This window comes from Rhinichthys klamathensis, unplaced genomic scaffold (assembly GCF_029890125.1).
Source record: "Rhinichthys klamathensis goyatoka isolate OS25496 unplaced genomic scaffold, OSU_Roscu_1.1 h1tg000231l_1, whole genome shotgun sequence".
Classification (NCBI taxonomy): Eukaryota; Metazoa; Chordata; class Actinopteri; order Cypriniformes; family Leuciscidae; genus Rhinichthys; species Rhinichthys klamathensis.
In genome coordinates, this window is record NW_026606755.1 from 1,418,968 (window position 1) to 1,445,441 (window position 26,474).

The window sequence follows — 26,474 nt, forward strand, 5'->3', positions numbered from 1 at the left end:
CTGAATTGCAGTGGTTATATTTCAACCTTGTAAACATACAATTGCCTTATCATTTCACAATCCAAGTGAGGAGACCTAAAACTTAACTAAATGTTTAATAATTTCAGAAGATTAATCAATATTATTGTTGTATTTGTGTTTGGAATAAACATGGTTTTGAATGTGATTTGCCTTGTTGCTAATACAAAATTATGTTATAATATTGTTAGCTTGAGTGGGTTTAACCCCAAAATCCCTGGTCTAATTTTCCCCACATTTTTCACCTGATATGATCTTTGAATCTGGCAAGAATTCCTTGATTAAGGTGTCATTTTTCAACAGAACAGTTCACATTTTAAAGAGAGCATTTGAGTGAATTAAACTTTTCGAAATTGATTTGTTATAACACTTTATTTAAAAAAAAAAAAAAATTATATATATATATATATATATATATATATATATATATATATATATATATATATATATATATATATATATATATATTATTGTATTGTATTTTATTTTATTGAACAGGGACTTTTACACTAGCATTTTCCCGGCTTCGACACAGGAAGTTGTCATGCCGTAGAGTGAGTTGGCACGTATACCGGAAGTACATTAGTGTGAAGTGGAGTTAGGGTGCAGCAGAAGTTTTGACAGATTCCTGCAGGCCTTTCTGCGAATATTACTGATTTTACTTCACATTCTGTAAGTTTTAATACAGCTATTTATTTAATTTCTCTTAAGTCAAATCAGAGCTCTTATGAATGTGAATAATTGTGTGTGTACCTCAAATAACACAGCGGATTTTCTTATATCTTGTATTGCTCTGACAGAGACATGTTTATGTATGTAAGTTTGTTGACATATGTATGCCTACTATTCACAGTTTTTTTTAACCGATATATTTCCATTTTTATCTAGTAGTATAACGTCTTTTTTTTCCTAATTTTTAGTCAGTCTAAGCAGTTCTTGACTATACATTTGTAACTTAATTCGTTCTTCATATGTTATATTTGATAAGATCTGTCAATAAATGTTTATTTCTCCCTTGATTATAAAACAATTTAGGTGTGAAATTATTATTTTCTGCCTTTAAATTCTAATCTATTAATAATTATTTGCTAAATATACCTGGTCTGGCTAGCTTTCTTCTGTTTAATGAGCGAACCTGCTCTCTGTGAGCAAGTGAGTTTGAATGATTTACTACCAAACTAAGACGTTTTTCCTTGTATTTGACATGCATTGGTTTTTGATCATGTCTCAATCTGTAAAGACCTCAGGTGGTCTCATATATGTGTCTCATAGATGTGTCTGCATGGGGTTCTCTGTTTATAGACATAAGATGGTGCTGTTGTATAACTTTGATGATTTAATGAGCTTCACCTGAGTGTCTACATTTTTTCTTTTTTTCATGATAATAAAATAATATGAGTTTGTGAGTAATAGTAGTTACTAATAGTGGAGTTTAATTTACTCCAATGATTTCGTTAAGACGTAGTACATGCCTGGTTTCACTGACAGGGTTTAGACTAAACCAGGATTAGACCTTATTTCAATTAGGGCATTTAAGTAGCTTTTTATAATCGTACCTTAGAAAAAACATTACTGATGTGCATCTTGAAACAAAACAATGGCACTGACTTATTTTAAGATATATCAGTGCAAGTTGCTTTCAGTTAAAACACCTCAAACATGCATTTTAATCTGGGACTAGTTTACCAGTAAGCCTTGTCTGTGAAACTGGGGGATAGTTTCCCAAATCTTGTGCCGATCACATGCTTTATGCTACATTATGTTCACAGGGCCTGGTAATTGATGTCCATTTAATCAGATTAATCACTGATCACTTCTGATGTGTCCTCACAGACTTGCAGGTAGCCGTCATGAGTCTTCAATGGACAGCCGTGGCTACATTTCTTTATGCCGAGGTATTTGCGATACTACTACTATGTGTCCCGTTCATCTCCCCAAAACGGTGAGTTTCATGTGTTATTGAAATGCATGTTAAGTTAATAGTCCACATAGTTATCGTGGTAATCTTAATAACATCTGATAGTCGTCAGGTTCTGAAAACTTTCACTTCTGATCCATTTTTCTCTCACACCAGTTTTCTTCAACACTGGCCTCTGTCCAGGAAAGATCTTTTGATCTTTAGCCTAAAAGAGTATTGCCAGTACTGAAATGTGTCCATTTGTTGCGAAATAATGTTGTTGTGCTAAAGCCCTAAAAAATGAATTACTCTGAGCATTTAGTTTTTGATTTGGATGTTTTTGATTCCAGCACTACCAGGATAATTAAATTCTGTGCAATGCTTTTATTTAAAAAAGGTCTTGTGAGGGAGTTATTTCTTAATCTGAGAGCATTCACATGATCTTCCAATCAGTTTAAAGGTTGTTAGGTTGTTAAACAACATTTTCCTAGAATCACAAAGAAACACTCTCAGAAGCATTTCTTTTTGTCTTTTTCACGAGTCACACATATTCTCAAAGACATTTGTTGGTGCTCCCTTTTAAGTGTGTTGTGAAATGTAAACGCTATGATGTTCTTTGGACTTGTTGAGAAAGATCAGTGTTATCTTATGTGCCTTTTTGCCCTCTGTTTATTAAGGTTTTATCTCTGTCTTGCCTTTGTAGATGGAGCAAAATTTTCAAGTCTCGCCTGGTCACTGTCATTGCGACATATGGAAACACTGCCTTCATCGTCATCATTTGTATCCTTGTCTTTCTGCTCGTAGGTGAGCTTGAACACACCTTACCGCATTGTTCCCATTAAGCAGTCTTCTTCAATCTTCACTGCATAAATGTACATACACCAACACACGGCAATGAAGTCAGTATGATGTTAAAGAGGATGTATCATTAAAAATACTATTCACTCCGTCTCCAGTCCACACAGACCATTTGTTACAACTAAGTTGCAAAAGCGGGTCATTCAGATATAATCTCTGTATTCATGCCATAATGTGCTCATTAGCATATGACTGTCTGCAATTACAAATTTTGTACATTATACACATTATATAAAAAATGGTATTTGAAAATATGAAAAGTATGAAAAAGTTAGTCATAACAGATGATTAAAATACACTAAAAGTAAGATATATTATTTATACACACACAACTGCTTTCAAGATTAATAAGAAGAAATGTTGAGATGTATTAGAATGATTTCTGAAGGATCACTGAAGACTGGAGTAATGATGCTGAAAATCCAGCTTTGACATCACAGGAATAAATTGCATTTCAAAATATAGAAAAAGGTTATTATAAATTCTAATAATATTGTAAAATATTTATATTTTTAATAAAAAATAAACTTGGCAATTTATATGAAGTGAGTATATGCAATAATTAAAATAAAAACATTTAATCGCTAATGTGTACGTTTTGACAGCTCTACAAACATTACATTTGTGCAAATTCTCTCTTTGACTTTTGCATGGAATGAACTAGATTTATGAATGAAAAATAGAAAGCAAAGTTTGTGTTTCTGCCTCTACAGATGCATTTAGAGAAGTGAGAAAATACAGTGTGTCGGAGAAAGTGGATCTGAGCAACAACCCTGTGGCCATCGAGCACATCCACATGAAGCTGTTCAGGGCCCAGAGGAACGAATACATCGCCGGCTTCGCTCTTCTCCTGTGTTTGTGAGTGTTTTTCTTTCTCTCTCTCTCTCTTGCCATGTTTGTCTCATTTTCTGTGACACTCGCTCCCGCAGGTCTCTCCCACTTCTGTATTTTACCCACCTTAACATGTACATGTCTCGCTTTGGCACTGGTTTCCTGAACACGATCAGTTACACGGCCTGACTTTATTTTAGTTGATGGCTCCCAACAGATTTTCCTGGATAAGCTTTTAAACAGAACCCTTTCAGAACAGGGTCATTGGGTTCTGCACGTTCTGTGCCAGAGGAGTATTCAAAAAGATGTGCAAGTTGTTTGATTTTGACTGTTTGTTATGTTACAGTGCCTACTAAAGTTACCAGCCAGCTGGAAAATAACGTATTTACTCACCAAACACCTTTTTTCACTCTCATTAAGCACTTGCCGAGTGTTAATTTAGGACCCTGGGTGTGCAACTACTGGTTGCGTTCAGTAGGTTTTGTCCTCAACTTGCCAAATTTTTCTCCGCTGTCAATGTAGCCAAGCCCAGCACTGCTGACCTCATCTGTCACTAAATGATACCATTCACCGACTCAAGGACATTCAAGACACATAGATTACTTGTGGCAAAACAAATAATGTTCAGTTAGAATGTTTATCAGTGATATTCAGTTCAAATAGTATCAAGGTTATATTATTTACATATATTACAGGTCATGTTATGAAAAGTATATAAACTTAAGTAGAACTACTACAGGTGCAACTCTCTCATATGACAATAAATAAACGAGGCTTGTTTATAATTTAAAATATGCTAATTAGTTACCATGTGCATATTTTATATTAAAAAGTATATAGAATCCTCAGAAGACTCTTTTTTTTTTAAACATGATCCACAACTTTTTAGTATGCAATGGAGTGCTAACAGGAATCCCAAAACCCAGAAACTTCCGGTTTCATTAACCCAAAGTCAATGTCTTGACATAATGTCGGTGGTTAACACAAGCTCAAGATATTTTCACGCTTTATTCTACGAAATAAAGTGCATCAGTTATACCCCACTCGTAATTTTTTTTAAACTCTTTTACGGGTTGTGAAATTGTGAAAACTAATTTACTCATTAGTCCACTTTCACAGTCACGTGTTTATAATCACGCTCTTAAAAACTATTCTATCTCAACTTTCAGTGAGAATATAGAGTGAAAAAGCTTAGGGAGGATGACGTTGAAGTCATGTGACCGTAGTGTAGTTTGTTTTATAGCCTAACTATTATTTATATAGCCTAACAATTACCGCTCTATTAAAGCAACGGCCATCTTGAGCATCAAAATACATGACACATTTAATGGAGGTGGCCAATCACAGCCGTGGCCGTTTACTTGCATTTCTGAAAGATTTAATGCCTCTTGAAATGAAGTGTTTATGAGTGAAATAAATTTTCACAAATATTAAGGCATATTTATGCAAAAAACATATAAAGATCTGATAATGCATTTTATGACCCCCTTAAAGTTAGTTAAGAGACATGAGAAACTGCTTATGCTCCATACAAGATGTTAGTCACAATGGCAGATTAGCACCAGTGCCAACTGGAAAAGGTCATATAAAGTCATACACATTAAGTGTGTGAAAAACATGGTTGGATATTATTTTGTATGTTTTCTGTTTGCTATAGTTCAAGAGTCAATCTAACCAAAACCATTATTTTAGCATGCAGTACCTACCATTAACTCCTGGCCTGCTTTGCTTATTTATCCACACTGAAAGTGAAAATGCAGAGGCAATAATGTTCTGTTTGCATTGCATAAAATACTCGCCTGTCATGCCGGTAAGCTTACTAATTTTACTAGCACAGATTTATCTTGCATCTCCACCTTATTGGAGAAGACAGTGTCTTTATTTATAGTCATGAAAGGTGAATGAGTTGTGTACGTGTGAGGCAGACAGAGAGCAGAATATGTCGCTATATTACAGTAGACATGGAAAGAATCTTATGTTGAGCCGGTTAGGGGTCCCCCACACTCTTTCCATTCACAAACCTCATCCATGTGTACTTAACTTCTCGCAGCCCAATTGGCCGGTTCGTTGTTGCGCACTATACGCAACGTTTAAGAGTCTCCTAGCTCCGCATAGTTTTTCCTTACAGGGGTTTCACCATATTTTCTCTGAATGGCATGTTATTTATATCCTGCTGGATGACTACTACATCCATTAGCGATACTACTTCCCCTGACTGCTGGGCTTGAGTGTCGTTTTCGTAGTCACACGGACAGCTGCAGGACATGTGATCAAGCAACTGGTGACGGGTATTATATTTAGCCAGTGTTCATCGCATTCTCACTGGCCGAAAGGCCATGACTCCTGTTACAAAATGGACCTCTTCCACCTTGGCAGCAAACGCACAGATGCCACAAAGGTGATTGAAGCAGCGCATGACAGTTTGACATGTGATTCAGGCGTGTTATGATGCAGTAGGCGCCACACATTTCCAATGTATGGTGGAAATCGCTGTTCTGTGATTAATGCAACACGACGGAAAACACTGCAAAAATAACTTGTTTTCAGATAATAGATTTTGAAGGTTGCACTTTATTTTACAGTACGTGTACTTACATGCACTTACTGGGTAATGTAAGGTAACTACAGGGGTTAGGTGTAGGTGCAGGGTTATTACTAGTTATTACCCAGTTATTGTAATTACTGTAATGAGTACATAGTATGCACATGGGGAACAGGACTGTAAAATAAAGTGCTACCATATTGAATTAAGTTTATTTGTCATACCCCACTTGCACCTGACAATTTCTATATTTCCATATTTGTAAAGCAAGAAGAAAATGTTAGCAGGATTAAAATACAACTGCATTCAATATATATTCTCTGATATATATATATATATATATTTAATTGTTTTGTTTAACATGTCTGTACTGTATAAGCATGTACACTAATGGATTACTTGTATGCCTCATATTTGGCCAATAAAAATGTTTAAAGCACAGAATAGGTTAAAGTGAATGCAGGTCACCTCAGATCACCTTGTTACCTCATGCAGAGCGTTTGATCAAGGTGTGAGCTTCTCTTGCATTTATGCAAGTTGTGGCTGTCCATGGTTTAACCAATCTGCATTATGGTCACAACAGCCTTTAACAAAACCTTGAACCCTTTTACACATGTGGACATTGACATGAATGCAATGCATGCCGCCTTTAGCCTCTGCATTCAAGCACACGGTTCAGATGTCATCAGCTTGCATCTCTCAGCTCATCTGGTTTTATGAAATTGTAATTTTAGAAGACTGACCATGTTAGGTGAGGAGAATAGCCAAAATGGCAAAAACCATTTGATATTTGACTATGGTCAAGTGGTAGTGACTAATTTGTTTATGTAATTTTGATCACACTTTATATGTTCTTAACTACTATGTACTTACAACAACAACAACAAAAAAAAGTACTATGTACTTTTTGTGTTCATGTAGTATTGTGAAACACTTGAGGTGGGATATGGGTAAGGTTAGGGACAGGTTTGGTGGTATGGGTAGGTTTAAGGGTGGGTTAAGGTGTAAGTAAGGGAAGGGTCAACAGTGTAATTATAGAGAAATTAATTACAGCTATAATTACATGTAGAAATTTTTTGTAAATATAAGTACAATGTAAAATCATGTATGTACACAATAAGTGCATTGTATCAAATGATTAGTTTAAATGTTAGTGCATGGTAGTTAAAGACACCTAATATAAAGTGGGACCCACTTTTTTGTCGTGCTGCCAGCCGGCAGTGATTAATGAACATTGATGTTTCCTAGAAGTGTTACGCATGCTTCAGGAGTGATCTCTGATTTTGGATTGAACATTTGTCCTGAAGTGGACAGATGTTATTCCTGCACTCCATAGAAATGTCATACAGGCGTCTATGCTCAACATCGACTCGTCTCTTTTAGATTTGCATGTTAAAATGAGGCATATGTTATTCAAATGTAGTTATGTGTGTGCCAAAGTACTCATACTCTGAAATTCAATATATACAGTTGTAGTCAGAATGAATGGCACCCCTGGTAATTATGATAAAAAATAAATCTGCATAGTTTATCCAAATTTTCCCAAAATATCCTTTCATTCAAAAAAATTGCAAAAAATAAAAGAAATTGAAAGTGGGGGGGGAAATCACATTATGAAATAAATGTTTTTCTCCAAAACACATTGGCCACAATTATTGGCACCCCTAGAATTTTTTATGAGTTATATATCTCTGAAGTATATTCCTATTAATATTTACCTTTTTTTTTTTAGCACACCAGGGTGACTAGGAACATGAAATTGCCTAGCTATGACGACTTGTTTCACAGCAGTTTAAATATGAGGAAACGCAAAGGCCAAATTCCCTTATTCATCCATCACAATTAGCAAAACCAAAGAATATAGTTCTGATGTGCAGCAAAAGACTGTTGAGCATCACAAAATAGAAAGTAGCTGTAAGAAAATAGCTAAACAATTGAAAATCCCCATTTTGACCATCAGAGCAATAGTTAAGAAGTTCCAATCAACTAAAGCTGTTACGAATCTGCCAGGAAGAGGACGTGTGTCTATACTGTCTTAAAGGGATAGTTCACCCAAAAATGAAAATTCTGTCAGTAATTACTCACCCTCATGTTGTTCCAACCCCGTAAGACTTTCGTTCATCTTTGGAACACAAATTAAGATATTTTTGATTAAATCTGAGAGCTGGATCACTCCTCCATAGGCTTTTTAAGGGATCGAAACTGGCCGACCCAAAAGTTACGAAAGACATCGTTAAAATAGTCCGAGTGACTACAGTGGCTCAATCTTAAGTTTATCACGGGACGAGAACTTTTTGTATGCAAAAAACAAACAAAAATAACTTTATTCAACTATTCATTTCCTTCTCTGTGGGCCGTGATATTTCACGTAGTGATATTGCGCAAAGCTTCTGTGTTGCACGTCACACACACGCTCACTATTGGCCGACGCTGGTCATGTGTGTGATGCGTGACGTACAACCTAGAAGCTTTGCGTAGTTTCACTAAGTGAAATATCACGGCCCACAGAGAAGGAAATGAATAGTTGAATAAAGTCGTTATTTTTGTTTGTTTTTTGCGCACAAAAAGTATTCTCGTCGTTTGATAAACTTAAGATTGAGCCGCTGTAGTCACTCGGACTAATTTAACGATGTCTTTCATAACTTTTGGGCCGGCCAGTTTCGATCCCTTAAGAAGCCTATGGAGGAGTGATCCAGCTCTCAGATTTAATCAAAAATATCTTCATTTGTGTTCCGAAAATGAACGAACGTCTTACGGGTTTGGAACAACATGAGGGTGAGTAATTACTGACAGAATTATCATTTTTGGGTGAACTATCCCTTTAATGCACAGTGAGGAGGAGAGTTTGAGTGGCCAAAGACTCTTCAAGGATCACAGATGGAGAATTACAGAGATTAGTTGAGTCTTGGGGTCAGAAGTCTACCAAAAAAAAAATCAAACAACCCCTACATCGCCACATGTTGTTTGGGAGGGTTTCAAGAAAAATCCTCCTCGCTCATCCAAGAACAAACTCCAGCAAATTCAGTTGTCAGACACGACTGGATCTTCAGACGGCACAGGGTTCTGTGGTCAGAAGATGAAACTAAAAAAAGAGCTTTTTGGCAGCCAACACGCTAGATGTGTTTGGTGCACACAAGGATAAAAAGTACCCATTGTGTACAATTTAATATACCGTTGGATCTTTAATGTTGTGGGCATACTTTTCTGGACATCTTGTTCAGATACATGGCATCGTGGATTCTATCAAATATCAACAGATAAAAAATCAAAACCTGACGCCTTCTGCTAGAAATCTTATAATGGGCCGTGGTTGGATCTTCCATCAGGACAACCATCCAAAATAAACATCAAAATCAACACAAAAATGTGTTACGGAGCACAAAATGAAGCCGTCCCAGTTCCCTGACCTGATGAGTGGAGTGATCTGAAGAGAAGCACCATGGATCTGGGAATCTGCAGGATCTGGAGGAATGGTCTCTGATCTCTTGTCAGGTGTTCTCCAAACTCATCAGGCATTATAGAAGAAAACTCAGAGCTGTTATCTTGGCAAAAGGAGATTGCAAAAAGTATTTAAATAATTGTGGCCAATGTGTTTTGGAGAAAAACATTTATTTCATAATGTGAATCCCCCCCCCCCCCCCCCCCCCACCCACACACTCTTTTTTGAATTCTTTTACTTCAATGAAAGGTTAGATTTTTGCAAATTTTTTGAATGAAAGATCACAAGGATAAACAATGCAGATTTATTTTTACAGCCATTTTTGGTCATATTTACCGGGGGTGTCATTAATTCTGACCACAACTGTATATATTACAGTTATTACAGTATAAAGTATTTTAGAGAAAAAAAAATCTGAAGTAAATTCTATACAAACGTTCTACATGAAATGCCTTATACGAGGCTTATAGAGTGTTTAATATTTAATCCATGTTTAATAACATAAAGGTCTGGTTTCACAGACAGGGTTTAGATTAAGCCAGGATTAGGCCTTTGTTCAATTAGGGCATTTAAGCAGCTTTTATAAACATGCCTTAAAAAAAACATAACTGATGTGCATCATGAAACAAAACAATGGCACTGACATATTTTAAGATATATCAGTTGCTTTCAGTTAAAACAGCTCAAACATGCATTTTAATCTGGGACTAGTTTTTTCACTTCTCTGTGAAACCGGGGGAAAGTAGTACTTGTAAACCAAAGGATTGCTATGCTGTTGATAGGGCCTTTTGGATAGTTGCTATGTGGTCAAAAGGAAGCACTCAGCCCTAAATCTGTATGATATTCTGGTCTCTAGATATGCCAAAGGTCCATATCTGGGATTTTTATTTTTTTCTGGCAAGTGAAAATTATGCTAAACAAGCCCCAAATCTTAAGGAATCATTCATGTCCAAGCACAAATGTGTGGAACGAGTTACGCAATGAAGTTCAATGTTTAGATTTGGGGGTTTGTTCAAATAATAGTAATAGAGATTCTTGACTTTGCAAGCACTACTAATTATGCCAAAAAAATCTGTCAGTGCAATGCAGTGTAGGCTGCAGCGGTGAGGCGTAATGATCAGATACACAATGACTGTTTAGTAAATCCACTTGTGTCTGAGTTGATGTTGTTGTTTTCCCTCCAGGCTGTTGAGACGTCTGGCCACACTGCTGTCTCAGCAGGCTACACTGATGGCCTCTAATGAAGCCTTTAAAAAGCAGGCGGAGGGAGCAAACGATGCTGCGAAGAAGTACATGGAGGAAAATGAGAAACTGCAGGAGGTGAGAGAGAGAGAGAGAGAGAGAGTTGTGTATGGCAGTGCCGGTCCACTAAAGCTTTTTCATGACGCCAAAGGCTTCCAAGCTGTTGTGACTTTTACCTGGTATCTGGTTAATGACCAATGGTGTGACTACAGGAAGTGTGGCCAGGATGAATGTGCTATATAAAGGAACTGTTCACCCAAAAATAAAAATTCTGTTATCGTTTACTCATCCTCATGTGGTTGTCTATGACTACATTTCTATGACTAACACAAAAGAAGTTGGTAAGATGCTCTAGTCCTTCAATTCAAAAAAGAAACATTGAAGTGAGTGACTAAATGATGACAGAATTGTAATTTTGAGATGAATTGTTCCTTTAATGACTGCTAATCTGTTTGTGCTTTATTTAAAATTCCACATGCACTTCATTAGAAATGATATGATGCTCTCATGTGTCACTCTGGTTTGTTAGGTGTTATCCATCTCTCAGTCCTCAGAGACACTGTCAATATCGAGATCATAGTGCTGCAGACTTTGCACTTTCCTCTAGATGGCAGTGTTTCACATTATGTCTAGAATTAGAATCAGAATTTCTGTTTTCTGCATTTGAATATATTTTAAAATATAATTTATTCCTATGGTGGCAAATCTTAAGCTGATTTTTGAATGTGTCCATGAAGTAAAGTATTAATTTCTGACCCACAAATTTTAAATAGCAGTGTATATTTACCTCTGTATGTATTTATGGTCAGAATAGATGTTATAAAAATATTTAAAAATATATTTAGGAAATATAAGAAATAGGATATATATACTCACTCACCCTACTTAAAGATATTATCAACTATGACTTCTTCACTAGTAAAGTCAAAATATTATATATATATATATGTGTATGTATATATATATATATATATATATATATATATATATATATATGTGTGTGTGTGTGTGTGTATATATATATATATATATATGAAAATATTTTGACTTTAGTGAAGAAGTCATAGTTGATAACATTTTTAATTAGGGTTTGGTTTAGTGGTTTAGTAGCTGAAAGGTTATAGGTGAGGATGAGCTTTCACCATTGTGCCCTTGAGGCACTTAAACTCATTTGCGTCTGACGGACTTCCAGGGAAATTCAAGGGAGCTGCCAACCAATTTGTATAGTTAACATCTGTAAAATAACTAGCAGCACAAACAATGTAGAGGGGAACAGTTCATTAGATCACTTCCACATTGGCTGGCCTTTTCTAATTCAGTGGAAGGAGAAAGTGCCGAGTGTTATTCTGTGTCTTTAGGGTAGAATATATATGACGTTCAGACGCCACATAAAACAGCACACTGTCAGAGAACCACCGATGACACTCGTTTGCTCGTGGCAGCTTTGACATCATCAAACTTTGTCATGGCTGCATTTCAATAACTAATCATTCTTATAGCACTGTATTAATATTTCTCGAGCATTGTGGGGTTTGTTCTAAATCTCTTAACCTGAGTATTAAGCTTCTGTTGGTAATTCAGCCTGAGTTGGTTAACAGGCTCAGTTCACGCTTTGTTTGGTAGACAATTACAGTAGTGCATATTCTGCAATAAGTAGATTTGTAAGTGTTAGACTTTTAAGTAGATTTAAGTTTGAAAATTTACCATTAGCCTTCATTGCACGTTTAACAGTGTTATTATAGTTTTGAATTATTAATTTAATTATTATTTCTGTTTTTATTTCCAGTTTAGTTTTCTCTATAATTATTAGTTTAGGTTTTCTTTTAATTTGTTAGACTTGATTTAGTTTTATTTAGTTTTAGTTTTAGGAATGCCAAAGTTAATTCACTAACTAGGATCATTTAAAAACAAAAATTAACAGCGTTACATTTCTCAGCAGAGTCTAGTTATTGTTATCTCGTGGCATGTTTCATGCATGCAATTATTATTAGTTGTATTATTTATATACTATTATAAGTATTTATTAATATTTTATATTAATATATTAAAATTAATATTAAAATTTGTTATTTGCTTTTGTCATTTTTAGTAGTTTTGTGTTTTTAAAAATTAATTCTATATAGCTTTAATATTTATTTCAGTTAGTTGTTAAGTCATTTCTAATTATTGTTTAATATTTTTTAAGTTCTAATATTTCACCTGCATTGGTCTTCCTTGCATATTTAGCCACTTTTACACTTCAGTATGTCCATGCCTTTTGATTCTTGTAGCCAAGAGAAACAAACACATGCACTGACGGTCACAACAATGGCAAAACAGCAGTTGGAATGTGGTATGCCATTTGCAAACACTGCTATTTCCTGGATATGCATGTCCAGTTAGTTATTAAAGCCCTAGATACAGTGATCACATGCTGTGTTATTGTCTTTAGCACATGTAGTTTGTTAGTATGTAGATGCCTGAGCGTGGAGAATGCTGGGATAGATCAGCACCGCACGGCTCAGTTACAGTGCTGACGTGCAGTAGGTCACCGCTTTCATCTTTGCATGCAGAAGCATGGAACACGTGAGTTATCATCATACACATGGACAAATGCATACTACCATGTTATAACACCACAGAGCGCACCATAAACAAGAGCACAAGCCATACCGAATGACAGATGATGGAATATTTCAATTTAGTAAATGAAGTTTGACTCTAGCAGAATGAGGCCTGTAAATCTCATTGTGTTTTCGAAGTGTCTGGGCAGGATGCGTGTCCTTGAACAGGGTCAGATGACCTGACCGGGCTCTGTGATCCATTTTGCTGCGGTTATTATTGTTTGACGCGAGTGCATAAGCCATGTGTAAATGCTAATGGGAAGAGGTGAGAACAGCACGTGACCCCCTAAAGGTCCTGTATTGATCTCTGATCTCTGTCCAGGGTCAATCCATCCTCCATCACTGTCCCCAAGCAGGTGTTAAAGCACTCTCACATTTAATCAAGTGAGAATAAGATCATGAATTTTGCATGATTCTGCTTCATAAAATGAAGTTATATTGCAGCTATTAGTTACGTGAAGTAGTTTTGTAATATTCATAATCCAATTAGCCAAGACGACTCCTTCGGTAATAAAGCACTGATCATTTTCATGAGGGTTTGGGGGTTGGAATGGATCATATTCTACACTTTGTGCATTTTACTTTTTAGCAAATCCAGTTATGTTAAAGCAACACTAAGTAAGATTTTTTAACCTTAAAATAATGTTTTCAAAATCATTTCAGTGGTTCATCAAGTCGTGACATGGTGAAATGCACTTATGCCACTGCTTTGCGGTCCTTTATCTGATTTATCCACGCTATGTAAGATTGCCAGATCGGGTCGCGTTTCTGTAGTCCGAATGAGACATAAGAAAACTACAAATTTGACTTGCTGTACGGCAAGCGTTACAATTGCCGATAGGTGGAGCGTACTCGACAGTAGACTACAACTACATGCAAGATACCTAGCAGCCGGGTAGCTTTTGAATTGTCATCATGATTCCAAAGCCGGTGCTGGATAAACATTGAGCATGTGCGTGTGTGTGCGACCGTAGGATGCGGTAGGCTAAATTATTTACGACAGTTCCGCTTCCAACCTGTGATGACCGCAGAGGAAAAGTTACTTGGTGTTGCTTTAATCAAGGTTTTAAGGGCACTGTATATACGAACAGCTTGTTAACGAAACTTAAAAAATTAGACCTTCCTCAACCTCCTAGTTTGTCTATGAAAGTCCATAAACTGATTTTTTGCCTGAAAGTGCGAACACGAGCAATGAGTTGCTGACTGCAGTGCACTTAATGGCCACCGGTGTCGCTAATTTCCTAGATTTAGGGGTCAACACAGCTTGCACCTTACACCATTCTCCTCTACGTCCAATTTAAGTGTTGTCTTTTCAGCTTCGTGTTTGTACCTCAGTTGTATTTCAACTTCCTTTTAATATATCTGCAGGAAACGTCTTCAAATACATCTGACCCAGATTTAGTTGTTCCCAGGGGCCAGAAAACAACTTTCTCCTGTGCGACATGATTTAAAACACTCCCCTGGGTTTGTACCCTTGTCCAGCTCACTTTACAAGGGGTCATTTCCGAATGTCCACGTGCCATGGGCTGCAAAACTTGAGTGGTTTAGCATTAAAATATTCACTCAGTCAGGTTTTAATGGTTTGTGGAACATGTACAGAGACTCATTTCACATATGAGAAACTTTCATGACATTCTTACAAGAATGCTCCTCGTGGCATTATGTGTTAATTTGTAAGCGGAACAAGAGTACAGCATGTCTGTAAGCAGACTTGAGTAAGCTTTGACTATTATTGAAGTTTCAGACAGTTCATGTTTATTATTGACCTCTTGAAATCAAATTTCAGTTTTGTGGTGTTTAGTCAAAGTAAAATTTTAGCAGATATATACATTTAGCATTTACACTTTCTCTTCCTTGGAGAACAGAAATATTGACGACGTCTTGGGACTTGCTATTTTTGTCAAAATGTGCAGTATATGACACGTGGCTGTATCCCACAATGCAGTGCACTCATCTTGACCTTTTCCAACTGATTTCCACTGCAAACCAGAATATCTGCTGTGATGTCCTTGTTTCCTTACTTTTTGTATGAGATGATAATAGGATGCTACTTGCTAAATTAAACATGCGAAGTGGTGAGGTCATGTGATACATTTGCATATTGCATACTCTTTTACTGTTTAAATAAAAATAGTATTTAAGTGTGCACTGTGCAGTGTGCAGTAAGCTGGCCACTATTATTAAAGTCCAAACTTACCTACTGGCTCTATCAATAAAATAATCAATAAAACAAACAAGAAAAATCTCTAAATATTTGAAGCCAAGGCCTACCATTTAGTATACACGCTTTAAAAAAAAAGCTGTTGTGTACTATTGGTAGATAATTAGCATAAAGTTATTTTATTACTAGTATTTAAATTCGATTTTGCTGTTAGAGTGTATTGTATTTAACTGCTTATGTTGTTTGATTTGATCGGACCATTTATTCTGTAGCTTTCTGGTGTTTTGAGTCTACAGGCTAAAATCTTTCTAGAGAATGTTTTCTGTTTGTAGCAGGAATGGCAGGTCAGATGTGAACGGCAACATATGATGGTTACTCACTAACTGAATCTCCTAAGATGATGACACAGATGGAGATCATTTATAAACCTAATTTTAACAATCCATGGAAAATAGAGCACTTGTTCTCTCCGTAACTTATGTTAATGAATGGCCTGTGAAACTGTCATTTGTCCCATTAAAAGTTGAGCCAAGAGGACAGATGATTGGGTTTTCTGTGAAATGTTTTCCAAGTCTTACAGCTAAATTCCTGTCCTTATGTTTATCTGAAAACATCAGAAAACGGGTTGCAACCCATCCTGAAAATGCAGTATGGAACTTGCAAATTGCACAATATACCGTGCATTACCAAATGAAACAGGTTTGATTATGACAGCATTCGCACAGGAGGAATCTTTTCATAGTTCCTAGAACTAATGGCGGAAGTACCCGGTTTTTGGTGTGTTCGCACGGCAGGAACTGGGAACGATTTTAGTTTCTAGGGACGGCTTTTGGGCATGCACCGTCTAACCCAGCACAATAGGAACTACCAGTAACGTGACTGTACGCTGATTGGCCAAACGCACGCGTAATGGGCATGCACCATTTTTTTTAAAAGCTGCTGTGTACACACAGATTATAACCTATTTATTTACTCCACGAACTAACTCTACAAACATGGGGAAAAAATGATAGATGGACCTCTCAACCTTTATGCTGAGGAGAAAATCCAACGCAACTTTGAGGAGACCAAGCGAAACATCATTGTATTTCTGCTCAGTTAGCGACATTGGCCATCAACCACACGGAAAACGCTAATACTTTTTCATAAGCCGTTTACTTTATATAATAGTTCTATTTGTAACGTATTAGACAGGACTGTTAAACAGATCATAATCTAATGAAGACTGCGAATGGGAGCACTGTGTGTTCAGGCTCTGGCATTCTCAGTGCCGTCAAAATAAAAGTCACAACAACAATCGCTGCGGTCACACTACAAGCGACTTTGTCGCTGTCGCCGGTGGCTGGCGGTGAGGTCGCTAGTGGGGGTTCCCACTACTGGTTGCCTAGTAATGTTTGTGAGTGACATTCATGGATGGTACTCAATGTTGTAGAACAAATCCATTTTCTTGCCGCTAAAACCAAACATTTAGGAAGGAAAAGTCTAAATGGAATCAGTACATAAAATGCATAATATTAAAGATGAACAAGAAACAGCGAGTGCTCTTTGCCATCGCAGCAAACGGCAAATGTCGGCCTATCTGGGTTCACGAAACCATTCAGGCTTGGAGTCAGCACGGCGAGTACCACCGTATGAGACATACATTATAGGACAGTTTCTGACTGCTAAAATTAGGTTTTCATTCATCTTGCCTCGGTCGGACTCGGCACTGAAGAGTGACGGATCACGCGCGCTCCACTGATCCTATACGCTGATTTCACGCAGCCGCCATTTTGAAATCGAAAGCGAGGCTCCGGTGGGAAGAACCCCGGAAGTACAGATAAACAACAATGCCTTGGACTACCAACCTGAAGCTGCTGCCGCGATTTACACTATTGGATGTTAATATCCAATATAGGATGTATATAGTTCGTTCCTGCTTCTTTTTTTACGTTCTGAATTATATCTAAAAAAAAATAATTTTATTTATAAATGAATTTCACTGTATATAGTCTAAAGTATGAAAGAAATGTATGTACATTTTTAGAATAACTAATTTCTACATTAAACACAACAATACGCCATCGCATTCGCGACTCTCCTATGATTAAAGGCGGCACTTCCGGTTTTCTTCCCACCGAAGCCATTTCAAAATGGCGGCTGTGTGAAATCAGCGAATTGGGTGTAATTTGCATAAAGTTAAAAACAGATCTCAACCAGAGCCCGTCTAACGGAGAGCCTTGGCACTTCCTATTAGCCCCATTGTGTATCATATTGGTTATAGTTCCATTAGAATTCCACTGGAGGTGATCGCGGGCGAGTGCAGAATGAATGGGAGTCTATGGAGCTAGACGGCTAAATGTATCTCTTTCTCCTGCTTGTTGTTGAATCAACAGATTTTATTGTTGACTCCGCAAGTTCAATATAGATTATAGGCCAAAAGTCGAATGAACTTATGTCCTTTCGATTTCTTACAGGTTAGGCCGTTGCTGGCCGGAACACGCTAGCATTCTGCTATTATGTGACGTCATCACATTTTTGAACGAATTTTTAGAACAGATAAGTGAACTTAAAAATGCAATTTTTCAGCTGAGTGTATTATCTTAGCCCTCCCTTTTGAATGCAACTTTCAAATTACTTGACAAAAAATTACATCCTGAGAAAAGTGGATTTCTGGGGGTGAAACCCCATAGACTCCCATTCATTCTGCACTCGCCTGCGAGCGCCCCCGCATGGACAGAGACGTGTTACTGCAGCCAGTCCAGAAACCGGAAGTAACCAGACAGACATTCTCTCGGTCTCAACCAAGGGGTAGTCTCGCGTTGCCAGACCTTCAGACTAACGACTGAAGGTCTGGAATTCATAGCAGCTTTCTTTGGCCAAGGCCCGCCCATAAGGCCGTTTGACCGACATGTAAAACAACCAATTACAGTTCGTTTCGTTCAGCGTCACGTTTCGGGGCGTGGGTATGTCCCCACAACAACAGACCAGCGTGCAACAATTTAGTCAGCATAGAAAATCAAAGAAGGAGAAGAAAACTTCAAGAGTCTATACCGTGAACCTCGCATACTTTTGAGAATCCTACGTTTAGCTGATCTTGATAAATGCTCATTGTCACTCATGTAAACACAACAGTTTTTCTTCCGCATTCACACATCTGCGTTTTGTTTCCCGGCGGACCGAAAATAAACGCGACACTCGCGCCCCCCGGAAATCCGATAAAATTCAACCAATCAGATGACGACTTCGACATTCCTGAAGTGTTTCCAGTTAAGTGTACCATATGCATTAGACGTATAGCCAACGTTCCGTGGGCGTGATGTCTGAGGCTGAGACTAACCAAGGGGGTAATCCATCAGCCGGAAGTTGAAGCTGCCTCCGGGGGCCGCCATTGTAGCTGGCTATCACCTGCTGTTAGCATCCCATTGACTCCCATTCATTTTGGCGTCACTTTGACAGTGAATAACTTTACATCTGAGGCGTCCAAAGACTCCATTTGTCCATTATTTATTTCTAAAGAAACACGACAATGTATAAAAGGCTCCATTACTTTGTATCTTACGTTATGGCCCCGTAGAAGCCATTCTTGTAAAAATAGGCTAACGATTGCGTCATAACCACTGGACGCTCTGTCGCACAGTAGAGAAATTACCGTACAGACAGAAGTAGAAGCTCGTAGGCAATCGTTTACTGTCTATGAGGCAATCGAGTGGACATGGAGGCATAAAGTCAAGGGAGAAGCCCATAGATAGAGAGTTCATAAAAGCAACGGGACAAAATATTTCAACAACAGATTTGTTTCAGATTTCAATTCAGATTTGTCCCGGCACAGCTACTAGAAGGTCAGAACGGTTGCTCACGTGACAACTACGTCGTCAAGCTCAGTTTGAGCCTGCGCAGAACGCTTGGCTATCAGGAAGTGAGTGCCCATGTTGGGCTTCAACTCCCTCCGTTGAAATCATCTGTGTGTGCTGTGTGTGTCCATTTCTATTACTGTCTATGGTCTCAACCAAAGCCCATCATTCTCTGTCTCAACTTTATCGCGTCGCCGGACACGCCCCATCCGGTCGCCAACGATCACTGTTGCTCGTGTCGCTGGAAATCGCCCGCCCTCCGCTTTGTCGCTTGTGGTGTGAACGCAGCGTTACTTTGCTTCAGAGTTCCTACTGTGGGTGTGAATGCAACCAGAAAAAAGACATTTAGTTCTCTGGGAATCGCCCTGTCGGTTAGTTCCTAGAACTACCCATTGTGAAAGCCACTTGTGTTGACATGAACCGTTTCATCACAATCTACACCCTCGATATTGTCAGGGAACAATTATTGAGAAATAATTGAATATTACATGAGATGACTAACAGAAAGACTGACTGTTTTTCAACAGAAACTGCGGCAAGCGGGTGTTGAAGTGCCTGAAGTGGGTGGGAAGGCCAAGGGTGGTGTGGAGGAAGATAAGAAAAATCTGACAGAAGAGGTCAGGAAACTGAAGGATGAACTCGACGCAACCAAGAAAGGTAACGTTAGGCCTACTGAATGGTTCTGATTCACTCGTACACTGAACCGCTCTGTTAAGCCCACTGCTGTTTACATATGTAAAAAAAGAATTCTATATTAATGCATCAAGTCGCTTGGTGAGCATAAATGGCCTAAAGTTTGGCAAATTAACAAATTTCTTCATGGAGGTTGTTAGTATCAATATAATTATTTATCCATCAGGTTTTGTTTAGATCATGAAAGGCGGCCTGTGATGATATTGATTAAAAAAAAATTCCATTGTAAATGTCAACAGAAAAGTCACGTGTGTGTACATATATATTAAATATTATATAAACTCAAACTTTTATGTTAGATGCGATTTAATCGATTTGTCAGCACTAATTTGAATATATTTTTAAAATGTAATTTATTCCTGAGATGATATTTTCAGCATCATTACTTCAGTGTCACATGATCCTTCAGAAATCATTCTAATATGCTGATTTGCTGCTCAAGAAAAATATTTTCAATGTTGAAAACAGTTGTGTTGCTTAATATTTTTGTGGCCACTGATGCTTTTTTTTCAGGATTCTTTGATGAATAGAAAGTTCAAAGCATTTATAATAAGATTATTAATATCTTTACTGTCACTTTTGCTGAATTAAAGTATTAGTTTCTTTAAAAAAATATTTCTGACCTCAAACGGTAGCATAGTTGGCTTCAGTTTTGATTTCATGTTGCCCAATGTGGGTACAGAGTAAATCTAAATAATTCATAGTTTAGAAAAATTATTTGGCCCCTCTGGTGACCCTGCAGTGAGCAACACAAGATGACTGTAGCTGAACAAGACTCCTCCTCACTGAGGAATGAGCTTAGTAAGCTGGATTCCCATGCCTCCTTCCACATCTACACTGTATTTAGACAGTGCTTAGGCGTTCATGACCCTTTGATGACCTCCTAACGAGATCTCCATAGGGTGATGGGGTCATCTCGTGCCAAAGCACATTTTGAGGGTAGTGCACAAAAAGCTGTCAGAGAGCTTGCAATGAAGTCATTTTCTTAATTTAGTAATAGATTTCAGATCAACCCGCCTTTTAAATGTCATGTAAATAAAATGAATAGTGTTATACACTTCCATTCATTTGGGGTCAGTAAGATTGTTTTAAACAAATGAATCATTTTATTTATCAAGGATGCATTAAATTGATCAAATGTGACAGTAAAGACTTTTATGTTACAAAAGATTTCCATTTCAAATGAATGCTGTTCTTTAGAACTTTCTACTCATCAAAGAATCCTGATAAAAATCAATCAAGGTTTCCACAAATATATTAAGCAGAACAACATTGATAATAATAAGAAATGTTTCTTGAGCAGCCAATCAGCATATTAGAATGATTCATGAAGAATCATGTGATAAGTTATATTTTAAAATGAGTTCAAATAGAAAAGTTATTTTAAATTGTAATACTATTTCGCAGTAATACTGTTTTTACTGTATTTTTGATCAAATAAATGAGCCTTGTTGAGTCTAATAAATAAATGAGCCTTGTTGAGCCTACAGTACGTCTATCACATGGTCTCTTTTGCTCTAAGTGGGCAGTGTTTGCACAATGGACCAGACTTTCTGCTGAAAGTCAAAGGTCTGACTCTGTGATGCTAATGTAACCTGGTTGCGTGTGTGTAGCTCTTCAGAAGTCTGACAGTGATGTGAAGGCCATGAAGAAGCAGGCCGAGAACCTCACAACAGAGTACGACCGTCTGCTGGAGGAACACGCCAAACTGCAGGTCAGAGCTCACGCATGTCACACCTCGAACATCTTTCCCATCATAACTCTGCTGTCTACAAAGACTGCAGAGGCAGAACCCTAACTGAAGTGAAACCTGAAGTCACCTCAAGTGCATCTCAAGTATGTGAGTTTAGACGTGGCGAGTCTCTGGTTAAACATTTATTCTATTTCTTATTCTGAACCTCATTGGCATAAATCCCTTGCGAGTTTGAAGTCTAATTCATTGCTGTGAAAACCGTCATTTTCAATGAACCGTTTCATTTAAAGATGTTGTAAACCTGTATGAATTTCTTTCTTCTGTTGAACACAAAAGAAGATTATTTGAAGAATGTTTGTAACTAAACAGTTGATGGACCCCATTGACTTTCATAGTATTTTTTTTCCTACTATGGAAGTGAATGGGGAAACCTGAAAGTACTATGGAAACTTGAGGATGAGTAAATGACAGAAATCTCTTTCTTTTTTTTTTGGGTGATCCATCCCATTCCATTTTCATTCATTACCTTACTGTTTAGCGTTAAGGAAAACGAAAAATGTTGCCCAAGTTGATAGCTCATTATGATTTGGATTGCTACTTTTCTCAGCTAGCCTGGCAAGCCAGACCTACATCAAGATGTTAGGTCTGGGAACTCCCAATTGGCATACCTCAATCCGAGGGGCGGGATAAACGGTTGTCTTTCAAATTCCCTCTGCATGCAATAGGACAGCGCTACAACCAACCAGAGCAACGAACGGTTGTGGCTGAGTGAGTCCTGTGCGTTTTTCCACCAGCGGAGCTAGTCGATATATTAAACTTTTGCCGTATCCGATCGTCAAAACTCCGAACACATCTTCCTTTTTTAAGAATGACTTAAGTGACGTTCTCTTAACTCTAAATCATCCAGAGTCGCGGCCAAAGCCGATTCGAAAGACCGCTGTTCGCCAGCAGCGTCTTCTTTGTTTTCAAGTAGCAGGGAATTCAAATCACCTATGGAAATCACGCGGTGGAACCGTCACAACTCTGCCGTCATTATGCCCGCCCACCAACTCTATACACGATGTGATTGGCCTGACCAGAGTTTGGTTTTTCCAGCTCGAATGCCAACGGAGAGTTGCTAGACCACACTTTGCTCCAAAATACTTTTTGCTGCCGCTAGGGTGCGTCTAGATTTCTAGGCTATTTCTCAGCAGTGTCATCTTCTAATCTAAATCATCAGAACAGATAGAATAACCTGTTCCTGCAGCTCATGTAGCGTTCCTGTCATTCTGAGGCGAGGTCATGGGTCATTTCCAAGGACACGCACACTGATAAAATCTATGCCTTTTTGAAGATTTAAGGTGATAAAAGCATCTGAGAAATGAGTAAATGTAAACCTATCAAACCACATTGAATGTTCTGAGTTTCTGTTTCCCGTCTGCCCTGATTTGGCGAGACTTTTTTTTTTTTTTTTTGGCTGAAAGCAAATATTATAATGCAGCTAGTGAACACTAAAGCTTCTGTGGCATCTGTTTTTACTGGGCTTAAAGGTATAACACTATTTAAAGAATGGCTGACAAATATCACAGACTAAATCCCACTTCACATACTGTACGGTACTATCTGTCCTATATATTGTGCCAGATGCATTCAAAAGTTGACATGAGTTGACGTGTAGTTGCAAAGTTACTTCTAGTCAGCATCAAAATAAAGTGTTAGCAGATGTCAAGCAGACCGTCTAATACTCTAATGAGAGTTGCAAAGTTACTAATAGTTAGTAGAATGTCTAAAGTTGAGCATGGAAATAGTGTTGAAGTGTTAACAAAAAAATCTTACTGACCCCAAACTTTTGAATGGTAGAGTACGCAGATTGGGATTCAGCCAGAGCATATATTTTAAAGTTGAGAACAGAATGTCTAACTGGTTATGTTTACAAACCAGTTAGACATTCCCCCCCCCAAACTGTTCCCTGTAAATGAAATTTATGCATTTGCGTTCAGTTAGCGATTTATACATTCAAAGTAGCCATTTTATCAGTTCATGTATTCCCTGGGAATCAAATCCATGACCTGGCAAAGACTATGCTCAACCGTTAGAGCTACAGTAATGCTGTAATCTTACACTTACTGTATATTAAAGTGTGAGATCCATAGTCTTGGTAAAAGCAATCTCAGAGATATTTTAGGCATCACACACACACAACTGCGAGGCAGTGTATAGTGGCACCACTGGCACGTGTCCAGTTGGCGTCTGTTAGCATGTAGAGTGTGAACGCTACAGTGAAACCAGTTTAAAAGAAACTGATATCAGTATATTTAGTAAAGTTCGAAATTTCACACATGCTGTCATCAGTCTGTTACTAAAATGACATGTTGAGAGTCAGTTTTCACACACGAGCATATAGAACCATAGTTGCATTTCAACAATGTTTCTCAAAGGAATGATGTTTAATCTTTCTCATTTTGACCATTTATATGGACCAATGTATCAATACCTTAATAAACTATAATCTTTAGGCAAAATATATTTGCAAGTAAATATTGCAAAGCAAGTGAATTACACATGCTCTCCTCTCCACCTGAAAGCGGGTGTGTGGTGGGCGTTCACACTTTAATCACTCGAGCGAGGGAATCACTCCATTTTATTTCCCTGAAGTCCATCTGATATAGCTTTACCATAAATGCTTCTCACAATGAAAATAGCCTCAGAAGCTGGCATGGCGTTAAAAACAAACATACAAACAATTTCTCTGAAGTCTGCCCTTGTCAGCCGACTCCTGGAAACATTAATGTGACGGCCGTGGTCTCCTCAAGTGTGTGTATGTGAGACACAGAGGGTGGGAGTCTGATAGACAGGCTTCTCTGGTTCACACACACATCAGCTGCTCATAAGAGACTGAGACGCATGAGCACCTGCTGCAGTTATTACCGTTACACGCTCAGCAAACGGCAACCAGGTGCTTGATTTCATACACAGCACTGTAAAGCCCATCTCGTCATTTTCATTGCATGACATCACTGTAAAGGTGATGATACACAGGGCAACTTTTTGAGCAATGTTGCTGGGGAATCTTGCCGAGCGATTGTTGCTTGGGCACTTTCCTATCTTTCCCATTGTGTCTCATCTGGTTGCCCGTTGACGCCAACATTGCCCAGCAACATTGCTCAAAAAGTTGCCCTGTGTATCATCACCTTTAGATGAAATGTTTTTGGACATATATATATATATATATATATATACTACCGTTCAAAAGTTTGGGGTCAGTGAGAATTTTATTTTTATTTTTTGGAGGAAAGAAATCAATACTTTTATTTATCAAGGACAGTAAAGACATTTATAATGTTACAAAAGATTCTATTTCAAACAAATGCTGTTCTTTTGAACTTCCTATTCATCAAAGAATCCTAAAAAAACCCCCAAAAAACTGTACAACTGACGGACCAACAACTGTTTCAACATTGATAATAATAATAAATGTTTCTTGAGCATCAAATCCTCATATTATACTGATTTGTGAAGGATCATTTGACACTGAAGACACTGACACTGGTGATGCTGAAAATTCAGCTTTGATCACAGGAATAAATTACACTTTACTATATATTCACACAGAAAACAGCTGATTTACACTGGAATAATATTTAATACTATAACAGATTTTTGTTGTATTTTTAATCAAATAAGCGCAGCCATGGTTAGCAGAAGAGAATTCTTTTAAAAGTATTTAAAATCGTACCGACCCCAAACTTTTGAACGGTAGTGTATATAGTATGAGAGTTAAAAAATATTAAGATAAAAATTATATTTGCTAACTTTGACAGCCCTAAAAATACAATCTGAAAAATCTTTGCTTTTAAAGTTCACCATTCAAGAAATTTAAATCTGTTTTCTTATTTGAATAAATGAAATGCATATATTTGTGTATGAATGTGCTTGCGTATGGTAAGATTTTCACCATTTTTAATAACTCTTTTGCCTTTATTTTGAAAGGTCCTGTGGTGACCAATGAATTTTTACTCAAAAATAGTCCTCAATTAATACACACTTTTACAACCTACATGTATAAGGATTATTCAAAATTATGAAAATATAGTCTAATATGATTAAAGTATAGTCTAATGTTCTAAAATAAAGTATAGCATGACACTACTGAGATTTCTTGTCATGTCAGCCACTCAAAAGCACCAGCTAAATCTCACAGGATTATGCAAATCTCCGTCAGTTGGAGATGTTCATCTTTCTGCTCTGTCTCTGAACGCAGGCCAAATGTGACGCTCAACAGGACAAGAAGTCAGACTGAACGAAGACCATCATGCACCTGCTCTCTTTCCTGCATCCTCATTGGCTGATAGCAGCTCAGCTGGGCTGCGCATCACTCCTCTGGCTGTGTAAGAACAGGCTTCCGTTCGTCATTAATGTGCTTTCCATGTGATTCTTTAAAGTCTGTGCAGGGTTTTCATTTTTTTTTCTTTCGTTTTTGCTGTGAACTTTGAACTGGTGTTTAATTTTTATTTCCAAAGTTGTGGTTATAAAATGTCAGTTTAGAATTGAATATCTGCTGACATGAATATTACATTTAATTTCTTGATTTCACAGTTTGTATGTCAGGTACATTGAGCCTCATCCACGAAACGCAAGCAGGGTGAATTTCTGTGGTTAAATGTCTCTTACGTAAATTGTCACAT

General features: G+C 37.6%; 1 protein-coding gene across 1 annotated transcript; it reads left to right on the top strand.

Annotated features, from left to right (window-relative positions):
• The first annotated feature begins 548 nt into the window (after positions 1–548).
• On the top strand, positions 549–26,377 carry bcap31 (B cell receptor associated protein 31). The gene is made up of 8 exons (XM_056265301.1): positions 549–690; positions 1,852–1,960; positions 2,619–2,719; positions 3,487–3,631; positions 10,770–10,905; positions 19,952–20,081; positions 21,731–21,831; positions 26,051–26,377. The coding sequence occupies exons 2-8, from the start codon at positions 1,869–1,871 to the stop codon at positions 26,087–26,089; spliced, it is 744 nt and encodes a 247-aa protein (XP_056121276.1). The 5' UTR covers positions 549–690; positions 1,852–1,868; the 3' UTR covers positions 26,090–26,377.
• The last annotated feature ends 97 nt before the right edge of the window (positions 26,378–26,474 follow it).

Coding starts and splice junctions, on each gene's coding strand:
- bcap31 (XM_056265301.1), top strand. CDS start 1,869: ATGAGTCTTCAATGGACAGCCGTGGCTACATTTCTTTATGCCGAGGTA. Junction 2,720..3,486: donor CCTTGTCTTTCTGCTCGTAG/GTGAGCTTGAAC, acceptor CTGCCTCTACAG/ATGCATTTAGAGAAGTGAGA. Junction 21,832..26,050: donor AGGAACACGCCAAACTGCAG/GTCAGAGCTCAC, acceptor CTCTGAACGCAG/GCCAAATGTGACGCTCAACA.